Genomic DNA, 12500 nt, shown 5'->3' on the forward strand with positions numbered 1-12500 from the left:
AAATAATATTAATAATAATAATAATAAATAATAATAATAATAATACACTACTACCGCTAATAATAATAATAATTAGAGTAAAAAACCTAATAATAATAATATAATAATAATAATAATAACAATGCTAGTAAAAAATAACAATAATGATATAATTATAATAATAATGCTAGTAAAAATAACATAATAATAATGATATAATTATAATAATAATGCTAGTAAAAGTAACAATTATTATAATAACAATAGTAAAATAATAACACCACTAAATAAAAATAACTAATAAAAAAAATAATAGTAAAAGAATTATAATAGTAAAAATAATAAAATAATAAACTTTAACTACTAACAATAATAGTAAAAATAATAACAACAATAGTAAAAAATTATAATAATAGTAAAAAAAACAATAGTAATAATAAACACTACTACTACTAATAATAATAATTTTAAAAATCGATAAATTAAAATAAATAATACAAATAATAATAAAAAAATGATCATAGTTTTTACAAAAAACATAATAATAATAATAACAATAATTGACATATCTATATTTTTTCCTATTATTATTACTATTTGTACTACTACTACTACTAATAAAATTAGTACTCATTTTTATTTATTATTTATATATTTATATAATATATTATATATTATATTTTTATTTATTATTTTTATTTGTACTAATAGTACAAATAAAAATAATAATAGTAAAAATATAATGATATAATAATAATAATAATAATAATAGCATCACAGTGTCCGTGTACATGAGTGCTGTTTCTGCCGCTGGTCTCTGACCTCTACAGTGAAGACTGGGGTCCGGTAGGTCCTCATAGCTGACCCTCAACGCTGCGGCGGCTAGTTTGGCGTGCTGCTTTGTATCCGCGACGACACCGCACAAATCACCTGACCCCACACAGGTCACCTGGAAACAGGTGAGGGAGGAGAGCTTAGCAGAAACACTCACCTTCTGTTCAGACCCCACCCACCAACACCACGCCTGACTGTCTCTGAGAGACGGGCTGTGTCTGTTCGCAGCGTTAGCCTAGCATCTCCTGAAGGAGCTCAGGTCAGATACAGAACACGACTCGTCTGATCAGAGATCAATCGGGTTCCTCCGGTTCTGCAGTGAAGAAAAGATGCTACCTCATCTCCAGCCATCAGCTCCTCCTCGATGGCGACGAAGGTCCTGAACCTCTTGCCTGGAATGTCCGTCCGCAGTGAAGACGTCCACCACTCCAGGCAAGCTCAGAGCTCCACCCACATCCACATGGCTGAAAACAGAACCCACAAACGTTCCCAAATGTGCTCAGATCAGTGGGTGTAGGGCCAGAGTTCTTCAGCAAAGGCAATGGTTCTATATAGAATGACAACAACTCAAAGAACCCTTTGCATAGAACTCATAGAACCATGATTCGACAGCATATTCAGCACATGGTTCTCAATAGAACCAAAAAGGATTCCACTACAGGTACCCGTCAAATAAAATTTGAAGGACTACTGAATTTTGTTCTGCTTACACAACCACTCAGTTAATCTAGAACCCTTCATAAGGACTAGAGTGGTGTTTAATCTGCTCACACGCTCAGCTGACCTAGAACCTCCAGAGGAACTAAATGATGCTTAAAGTGCTCACACTACTGCTCATTACTCACAGCCTATCTAGAACCTCCAAAAGGACTAGAGTAATATTTATTGTGCTCACACTACCACTCACCCTTACAGCCTATCTAGAACCCTCCAGAAGGACTAGAGTAATGTTTATTGTGCTCACTACTACCACTCACCCTTACAGCCTATCTAGAACCTCCAGAAGGACTAGAGTAATGTTTATTGTGCTCACACTACCACGCACCCTTACATCCTATACAGAACCTCAAGAAGGACTAACGTTTTTTGTGCTCACACTCACAGCCTACCTAGAACCTCCAGAAGGACTAGAGTAATGTTTTTTGTGCTCACTCACAGCCTATCTAGAACCTCCAGAAGGACTAGAGTGGTGTTAATTCGTTCTAACCCCAGCCTCGTTCTACTAAAGATAGATCCCAGATCTTCCCACAGATCATTAGACCTTCTCAGAACATCTAGAACACCCTTAGGGTTCTCCACTGATTCAGAATCATTTGTTCTGGTTCCACACGTTCTCCGTGTCTGGTGTTCTTCTCTGATCATTGTGTTGTGAGGAGAGTGTGTGTGAGGTGCTTTACGTGATCTTGGCGTGAGGCCTCTGGTGCTGGTGACCAGAGACAGGAACAGCTCTCCGTCAGTGTGCGGGAAATCGTCGCAGTACACGGCCCTCTTCCCGTGGCGTGGGACAGAGCCGACCTGGTGCCGGACCACCCGGCCCACAGGGTCCTGCTCGGACTGACCCTCCAACACGTCCTGCGCATCAACACACACGCAAAAAACCCTCTCTCATTTAAAGCGATAGTTCATCAGACAATTCGTTTTAGCCGCTGGAGCTACGAGCTAGTAGCTAATGTGCAATGGAGGCTGATGTACACCAATTAGCGTGATGCTAACGGCAGGCCTAAAACCATCACACTCTCTCCTCAAAGCGCAGTGGAGGTGTTCTCAATGATCTCTACTGGATGATGTGTTTACTGACTTCTGCAGGACTGCAGAAGTGTTATCTAGAACGTGGACTGCAGTATGAGACTCTAGTGTTCCGCAGGCAAGGCAGGGTGCGGTACCTGGAACTCGTGGTAGCTGGGCTGGATGACGTTTGGGCAAGAGGCTCCACTGCACTGAGCTGCTCCTCGGGGAATTTGCCTCCCGTCGCTCACATTCTGACAACAAACACAGACAGGTGTTCAATATGATGTTGCTAGGTGTTTGATGTGATGTTGCTAGATGGTTGCTATGGTGATGCTAGGTGGTTGTTAAGGTGTTGCAAAGTGGTTAATAGGCGGTTGCTGGGGTGTGTCAAGTGGTTGCTATGATGTTGCTAGGTGTTTGATGTGATGTTGCTAGATGTTTGCTATGGTGATGCTAGGTGGTTGCTAAGGTGTTGCTTAGTGGTTAATAGGTGGTTGCTTGTGGTGTGTCAAGTGGTTGCTATGATGTTGCTAGGTGTTTGATGTGATGTTGCTAGATGTTTGCTATGGTGATGCTAGGTGGTTGCTAAGATGTTGCTTAGTGGTTAATAGGTGGTTGCTGTGGTGTGTCAAGTGGTTGCTATGATGTTGCTAGGTGTTTGATGTGATGTTGCTAGATGTTTGCTATGGTGATGCTAGGTGGTTGCTAAGGTGTTGCTAAGTGGTTAATAGGTGATTGCTGTGGTGTTGCTAGGTGTTTGATGTGATGTTGCTAAGTGGTTGCTATGGTGATTGCTGTTTGCTATGGTATACCAGAAAATTGCTATGATGTTGCTAGGCATTTGAGGTTGATGCTGTTGCTATGATGTTGCTAAGTGATTACTACGTGGTTGTATGGTGTTTGCTATGTGGATTCTATGTTTTTGCTGATGTATCCATGCTGTTGCTAGGAAGTGTCTATGGTGTTGCTAAAGTGTTGCCATCGTGGGTAAAATGGTGTTGCTAACATGGTTGCTGTGGTATGCCAGGTGGTTGCTGTGATGTTGCTAGGTGTTTGATGTGATGTTGCTAGGTGGTTGCTATGGTGTTGCTAAATGGTTGCAACATGATTGAAATGTTGCTATATGATGTTTTTGCTGGTGCAGTCATGCTAGGTGGTGGTTATGGTCTTCAGGTGGTTGCTATGGTGTTGCATAGTGATTGCTATGGTGTTTGCTAAGTTGTTGGTAGGTGCTATTGTTCGCTTAGGTTGGTGCTATGGTATTTAAGGTGGTTGCTATGGTGTTATGTAGTGGCTGCTAGGTGTTCGCCGTGATCCTGCTAGCTTAGCAGTTACTATAGTCTTGCTGGTGGTTGCCATTGAGTTGCTAGATGCTTGCCATAGCATCACAAATGGTTGCTATTGGTGTTGCTAAGGCGTTGAGACCAGGTGACAATGGAGGACTCACCGTATCTTTTAGGTGCTGCAGGACATGCAGGTAGAACCTGAAGAGCAGGCTAAGGGTCAGGGACCTGCGGAACATCACTTTACCCCCTGGAGCCGACGCCCCTAAAGTGACCTCATCAACCAGCTCCTTGTAGGCATCACTGAACGTCGCCTCTGTCCACGGCCTGCCCCCCAAAAACAGACAAGAACACCCTCTCAACACACCTGGACACACCTGTCCTACAGCAGCCTACACCTACTAAAGACCTGCTTTTACCTGCCAATGACCTGCCGGGCGGTCTTCTCCAGCGCTGACCGTGCAGGGTCCCCACCCCAACGTAATAAACACTCATCTCCTTCACCACAATCAGAACCCTCCTCAAACCACACTCGCATTTCCAGCGTTCACCGTGGCCAGAGCATTCTCCTTACGGGGAGCATGACGAAACGCTCCGAAACCACCTCCCCCTGTACACACACACACACACGTTTATTATTTCTATTTCTATTAGAGCTTCATACTGGATATTAATGTTATTAGAACTTCATACTGAGATATTAATGTTATTAGAGCTTCATACTGGATATTAATGATATTAGAGCTTCATACTGGATATTAATGTTATTAGAACTTCATACTGGATATTAATGTTATTAGAACTTCATACTGGATATTAATGTTATTAGAACTTCATACTGGATATTAATGCTATTAGAGATTCATACTGGATATTAATGTTATTAGAAACTTCATACTGGATATTAATGTTATTAGAGCTTCATACTGGATATTAATGATATTAGAGCTTCATTACTGGATATTAATGTTCTTAGAGCTTCATACTGGATATTAATGTTCTTAGAGCTTCATACTGGATATTATTGTTATTAGAGCTTCATACTGGATATTAATGATATTAGAGTTTCATACTGGATATTAATGTTATTAGAACTTCATACTGGATATTAATGTTATTAGAGCTTCATACTGGATATTAATGTTATTAGAGCTTCATACTGGATATTAATGTTATTAGAACTTCATACTGGATATTAATGATATTAGAACTTCATACTGGATATTAATGATATTAGAACTTCATACTGGATATTAATGATATTAGAGCTTCATACTGGATATTAATGATATTAGAGCTTTAATTTCAGATGGACAGGATGGGAGCTGACCTTTCTGGACATAGGAATAAAGACAGACAGCACAATCTCCTCCGGTTTGAGGATCGTCTTCCCGAAGCCACACAAAAGAAATGCTTGTCCAGGAGAACTTCCCGTCTCCCGTCTGGGATCACAAACACAAACACAGACGGGGAGAGACTGGTGAGGGAGTAATGGGGTGGTGTAGTCCCCCCTGCTTTAGGCTGCTCTGCTATACAGCGTGTTTAATAAGTAAGAGATTAGCTCACCTTTGGACAGCAGCAGGACCGAACCGAACACTCCCAGCGGCTAGAACAGGGTTCAGGTCCGAGTTTGGATACGCACTGGCGATGTTACCACCCAGAGTCTACACACACACACACACACACACACATTCGCAAATAGAGAAAAGAAAAAGATTCTATAATAACCATAGCATAATGTACATACACACACACACAATATACGGGACAAAAGTATTGGGACAACCTACTCATTTATTAAATCGTGAGGATACAAAGAGCAGTGCTGATCCCATCCAAAAGAACTGGATGGAGCTCCTCCTCCACCATCATTCCAGAGAAACACAGTTCCTCCACTGCTTCACAGCTCCTCAATGACTGGTGGGGCTTTTATACCCCTCTAGCCCACGCCTGGCATTATTAGGCAGCATGGAGCCAATAGGGTCATGATGTTGATCTGCTCCTGCAGAGAGTCCTATTCTATTGGCAGTACTTCTTCTCTACATGGACTAGACAAGCTGTGTGTGTGCATTTGCACATCTGTGCAGCTTAAAGTAGCTGAATGCATTCATTAGAAGGGGTGTCCACAAACTTTTGCCCGGGTGATGATGATGCTAATTTCCATTAGCATCTCAATGCGATTTCAAGTGTTAACTCTATGTGTGTGTGTGTGTGTGTGTGTGTGTGTTGTGTCACTCACAGCTACGTTGCGAATCTGTTCTCCACCCACTCGTCCCAGCTGCTCCAGCAGCGCCGCGAGCGTCTGTGTGTGTTCCGCGGGGAGAGAACACACACTCTTCTCCAACACACTCCGCACTGCAGACAAAGTGCAGCCCGCGCCGATGCTCACACCTGAAGCACACACACTCGTGAGGTTCCTTCATAATCACACACACACACACACTCACCTGCCGAAGGAGGGTCAGAGTCCCCAACAGGACACGCTAACTTCCGCTAGCGTCCCTATGCAATGTCAAGGGTTTGTTAGCATCAAGCTCTAACCAACTTTCCTTGGCGTTCAAACGGCCAGAACCTCATACGGCCCCCCTAGTGGACTACACACAGCGCACTGCACGGTTCCACGCATGCAGAGCGTTACACACTTACCTTTCGGGCCATGTGCTTGACCTCGAGCAGTTCCCCCCACGCGAGAGGCTGAGATTATTATGGGATGGACGACTCCTTTAAACTTTGATGTCCAGATCCTGTCCAGAAGACAACCAATCAGAAAAGCAGGAGGAGAACTTTAACATGGGCGAGAAAATTTAGTATATATACACACATATAAACACACAGGATATATACATAGTATATTCACCTATATTGGTGTTGCCCATGACGACAGGGGCTTGTGGGTGTTGGGCCTTCAGCTGGAGAAGCTCATTCAGAGAGACGGGGGAGATCCAGGTCATCCTCTCCCCCCGAACGTCTGAGTGGTTCGTTCCGCTGTCTCGGCCAGTCTCTACTCAGAGTCCGTAAAAAAATCAACATCCATTAAAAACTGTAAATTAATTTCACACCAAAGCTCTCCTGTAATTGGCTGACTCTGCTGACTCTGTTCAGGCACACATGCAATGCACAAAGTCCTCACTATTAGTTCTGGGGGGAAGATGAGCTCCTGAGTCGGGTCCAGCGGCAGAAACTCCTCCGTACCCGGACGCCATCCGGCTGACCCTGAGACGGGACAGAAAACCAATGGTCACGACTGAGATCTCAGAGCGTTCCGAATCCAAACAGAAATACATTCAGAACAGAGTCAGAACCACAAGCGTAGCTTCTAGCAGTCCAAGTTCTGTACTAAGAAGTGTACTGTATAGACGTCCTAAAATTGTACAACTCCTACAATTTAAACACCAGTAAAATACCTAAAATTGCAAATAAATTGTAAAAATGTAAAATTCCTCAAATTTAAAAATGTGTAAAATTCCTAAAATTGCAAAAATATTGTAAAATTGCTAAATTCCTAAATTTAAAAATGTGTAAAATTCCTAAAATTGCAAAATATTGTAAAATTGCTAAATTCCTAAAATTTAAAAATGTGTAAAAATTCCTAAAATTGCAAAAATATTGTAAAATTGCTAAATTCCTAAAATTTAAAAATGTGTAAAATTCCTAAAATTGCAAAATATTGTAAAATTGCTAAATTCCTAAAATTTAAAAACGTGTAAATTCATAAAATTGCAAAATATTGTAAAATTGCTAAATTCCTAAAATTTAAAAAATGTGTAAAAATTCCTAAAATTTAAAAACGTAAAATTCCTAAAATTTAAAAACGTAAAATTCCTAAAATTTAAAAACGTTGTACAATTCCTAAAAATTGCAAAATATTGTAAAATTGCTAAATTCCTAAAATTTTAAAATGGTGTAAAATTCCTAAAATTGCAAACATTCTAATATTTTAATTATTGTAAAATTATAAAACTTTTAAAACTTGTAAAATTCCTCAAATTGCAAAAATGAAAAATATTTAAAACTCATAAAATTTTAAAACTTATAAACACCTGGTGTTTTACAATTTAAACACCTGCAAAATTCTAAAATTGCAAAAATTTGCAAAATTGAAAAATTCTTAAAAAGTAAAAAGTATGCAAAAGGTTTTTTCTAATGTTCAAATGTTGTCCTTACACTAAAAATGGTTGTGCAAAAGTAATTTTTACAGTATACAAAGATTGCAAAAGTTGTTTCATACAGTATAAAAAGTGTGCAAATATTATTCTTACACTATAAGAGTTATGCAGAACCTATTCTCATAGCATTATAAAGTTTAATACAGTGTGTTCAGATGTTATTATTACAGTATAAAAGTGTGTAGATGTTTTTCATACAGCACACAAATGATGTAAAGTTATTATTACAGTATAAGAAGTATGCAAATATTATTGTTACACTGTGAGAATTCTGCAAAACTTATACTCACAGCATTAACAGTGAGTGAAGTGTGTTTAGACTTTATTATTACAGAATTAAAACTTGGCGCAGAAACACCCCAAGACGAGTTAAATAACAGTTAATCGGGTCAGCGAGTGTCCTGAGGTGATTATCTCACATTCTCAGCAGGCTCCAAAGGTCCACTTCATTCATCATGCAGGCAGGCACTGCCGTCCAGCTGAGCAGCAGTCCTCCCTCTGCAGGAGGAAAAACAGATCAATGCCTTAATCAAACCTACAGCTCGTCATATCCAGACCTCCAACACGGCCCGAGGTGCCCGACGACCTGGAGTGGCAGAGGTGATGCTGCTCGGCTTTCGGAGACGGGTCACTGTTTACATTTATAGAGAAGCAGCTTATATATATCAAATCAGTAAGAAATGACCGATTGACCACGCTCACTGACTTTCAGTTCAGACCAGCACATAAGAGCTGAGAACAGGCGAACCTGCTGAGTCATGCTGACCCATTCCACAGTCCATCATTAGACACGGACTAATCCGCTACTGACTCTGACCGACACAGGTAATGTGCTTCACATGACGGGCAGCAGAAAGCCATTTTACAGCAATAATAACAACAATAATAATAATAATACAATTTTATAATAAATAATAAACAAAAATACAAATACATAAATATCAATATATAACAAATAATAATAATATATATTATTATAAATATAAAATAAAAATAATATAAATAAATATAATAATATAATGTCATTTATAAATATATAAAAATATAAAATAAATAAATAAATATAAAGAGAATACAGAATAACTAATATATACCATTAACATGTTAATACAGTTTAATATAGTAAAATAATAGCACTGAAAATATTAATAATATCATGAAATAATACATAAAATATTTAACAAATAAATACATATTTATTCTAAAAATATTATATATTATTTTAAAATATAAACTAAAAAATATTATATTATATATTAAAAATAAAGAAATAAATATAATACTGTCATTTATAAATAAATATATATATATAAAATATAAAATACATAATTAAATGTAAAGAAATACAGAATAATATATACATAATTAGATAATTAAAAAATAATAATTAAAATAACAGCACAGAAAATATTAATATATCATGATGTAGGCATGATCTGTGAAAGCTGGCCGTTTGTTGGCTCTGCGCACTGTTCCTGTCTATCCTCACACCTGTAGTAGATGTTACAGGCAGTAGAGGATGGACGGTAGAGGACGGGCAGTAGAGGACGGGCAGTAGAGGACGGGCAGTAGTATAAACAGCGGGGTCCTCTGTACTGAAGGACTTACAGCTGAGCAGCTGATTACGCACCTCACAGAAGGTCCGATAGCCATCGATGATGGGCCGGTATCCCGTACATCTGCACAGGTTCCCTACAAAAACAGAACGGTATACATTAAGACTGGGGCGTCACATCTCCAGATATGCCCCCTAGTGGTCGTCACATCTCCAGATATGCCCCCTAGTGGTCGTCACATCTCCAGATATGCCCCCTAGTGGTCGTCACAATCTCCAGATATGCCCCCTAGTGGTCGTCACATCCTCAGATATACCGTAAGTGGTAATCACATCTCCAGATATGCCCCCTAGTGGTTCGTCACATCTCCAGATATGCCCCCTAGTGGTAATCACATCTCCAGATATGACCCCTAGTGGTCGTTCACATCTCCAGATATGCCCCCTAGTGGTCGTCACATCTCCAGATATGCCCCCTAGTGGTAATCACATCTCCAGATATGCCCCCTAGTGGTCGTCACATCTCCAGATATGCCCCCTAGTGGTCGTCACATCTCCAGATATGCCCCCTAGTGGTCGTCACATCTCCAGATATGCCCCCCTAGTGGTAATCACATCTCCAGATATGCCCCCTAGTGGTCGTCACATCTCCAGATATGCCCCCTAGTGGTCCTATTTCCCCTCCTCAAAGTGTGTGAGTGTGTGCAGGTGTGTGTATTACCATCCCAGAGCCTCTCTGATGTCCTCCATGCTGGGTTTGGGCTTGTTCCTCAGCAGTGTGTACATGGACATCACCATCCCCGGAGTACAGAAACCACACTGAGAACCATTGGCTTTCGCGATACGCTCCTGAGTACACACACACACACACACACACACACACACACACACACACACACACACACACAAATATATGACCGCTATACACACCTGCCAAAAATAAAAGCCCCAACATCACCTTAGGTCTGTGATCTGCAGACTTATCTGCTCCCCATCATAATCTGGACTACCTGCACTGAGGTGTAACCTGGTCTTGGTGCTGCCGATGCCTTCGACGGTGGTGACGGCAGCCCCATCCAGCTGGCACACGGGCATCAGACAGGCATTAACCGAGAAATGACTCCACAGTGAAGGAAATGACAGGCAGGGATTAAAGGGTTAAACTGAATTCTCCCTCCACTTTTCACCCAAATAAAGGATTGACCACTAAATTCACATCAGCCTGGTCAGCCATGCCGCTTTGCCATCGGCAGCCGGAGTCTGAGGGAGCACAACTGGCCGTGCTCTCTCTCCGGGTGGGCAGATGGCGCTCTTCTTCTCCCCCTCCTCAGTCTTGCCTGTGGAGGATTTGTTCGCTTATTTACACTCAGAACATCAATAATATACATACACAATATTGACAAAAAGTATTGGGACGCCTGCTCATTCACTGCTTCTTCCATTGCTGTGAGGATTTGATTGCATTTAGCAACACAAGAGTGTTAGTGAGGGCCCTGTACTAGCCCACCCCTGGCATTAATTAGGTTGAGTCCTATTCTATTGGCAGGGGACTAGACAAGCTGTGTGTGTGTGTGCATTTGCACATCTGTGGCAGCAATGGGTGCAGCCTAAAGTAGAAAGGCTCCAAAATGACCTGGAGCAACGTACCGTTTTACACTGACTTCCATTGAAAGTTCAGGAGGTTTTTCCCTCCTCCTGTAAAGCTGCCCTGGACTCAGGCTGGACCGAGGCAACGCGCCCTATCTGGCAGATCTGTGGTCACATGTTCGGCCCTCCTCTCCTACACGCCGGACTAAAGTTCAGTCGTTACAGTAAAAGCTCTCCTGGCTGTACTGTGAGATCTGCATGGCCTAATATTGGCTTATTCATGCTTATTACTAATGAATGAAGGTCCATTAACCAGGTTATTACACCCTACCGGTCAGCTGAGCCAAGCCGAGCCGAGGGGAGGGAAGGATACTGGACGGTTTTGGTGAGAGGGTCGTATCTGGACAGCATTACAGTACAGGCTCCACATCCTCCTCCTCCACAGCCGGACTTACTGCCCGTCAGACGCACTGCGCACACACGGTCAAGGAAAAAAACACACAACACACACACACACACTACACACACACACACACACACACACACACACACACACACTTTTCTCCCCCACCCCTTACAGTGAGCTAGGCCGGGCACTTGACCCTTTTACACTGAAACCATTAAGACTAAAGACTAAAACCAGTGAAACCAGTAAGGATACAGGTGTCTCTGAGGAAGGAGAGGAAGGGTGGTCTCGGGGTCTGCATCGCTCACCGTGACCTGAAACACAGCAGAGATTCACTCTACAGCCTTACTGTGAGACAACCAGAAAACACACACACACACACACACACTACACACACACACACACACACACTCATACACACACAATTACACACTCATACACACTTACACAATCTCAAACACACACACTTACACACTCATACACACACTCAAACACACTTACACATTTATACACACTCATACACATACTCAAACACACTTACACACTCAACCACACTTACACACACACTTACACACTCAAACACACTTATACACACACTCATTACACATACTCAAAACACACTTACACACTCAACCACACTTACACACACACTTACACACTCATACACACTTATACACACACTCATACACATACTCAAAAACACACTTACACACTTACACACACACACACACACACATTTATACACACACACTTACACATTTAATACACACACTCATACACACACTCACATACACTTACACACTATACACACACTTACACACTCACATTTATACACACACACTCATACACACACACACACACTTACACACTCATACACACACTTACACACTCATACACAATCTCATACACACTACACACTCATTACACACTCACACACACACTCACATACTTACACACTCATA

At 41.1% G+C, this 12500-nt stretch overlaps 1 protein-coding gene across 1 annotated transcript in view; it reads right to left on the reverse strand.

Annotated features, from left to right (window-relative positions):
- The window catches only part of aox6 (aldehyde oxidase 6), a 22601-nt gene that overhangs the window by 8242 nt on the left and 1859 nt on the right, over window positions 1-12500 (reverse strand). The window contains 31 exon segments of the mRNA XM_072670863.1: window positions 771-928; window positions 1150-1215; window positions 1217-1277; window positions 2211-2224; window positions 2227-2385; window positions 2697-2732; window positions 2735-2784; window positions 3985-4151; window positions 4244-4290; window positions 4293-4331; window positions 4333-4362; window positions 4364-4417; window positions 4420-4434; window positions 5155-5226; window positions 5229-5266; window positions 5391-5412; window positions 5414-5488; window positions 6064-6215; window positions 6471-6568; window positions 6669-6786; window positions 6789-6825; window positions 6955-7023; window positions 7026-7037; window positions 8410-8472; window positions 8474-8488; window positions 9621-9683; window positions 10269-10394; window positions 10560-10665; window positions 11506-11602; window positions 11794-11815; window positions 11817-11852. Coding sequence (XP_072526964.1) covers window positions 771-928; window positions 1150-1215; window positions 1217-1277; window positions 2211-2224; window positions 2227-2385; window positions 2697-2732; window positions 2735-2784; window positions 3985-4151; window positions 4244-4290; window positions 4293-4331; window positions 4333-4362; window positions 4364-4417; window positions 4420-4434; window positions 5155-5226; window positions 5229-5266; window positions 5391-5412; window positions 5414-5488; window positions 6064-6215; window positions 6471-6568; window positions 6669-6786; window positions 6789-6825; window positions 6955-7023; window positions 7026-7037; window positions 8410-8472; window positions 8474-8488; window positions 9621-9683; window positions 10269-10394; window positions 10560-10665; window positions 11506-11602; window positions 11794-11815; window positions 11817-11852 — 2117 coding nt within the window.

This window comes from Salminus brasiliensis, chromosome 25, assembly GCF_030463535.1.
Source record: "Salminus brasiliensis chromosome 25, fSalBra1.hap2, whole genome shotgun sequence".
Lineage (NCBI taxonomy): Eukaryota > Metazoa > Chordata > Actinopteri > Characiformes > Bryconidae > Salminus > Salminus brasiliensis.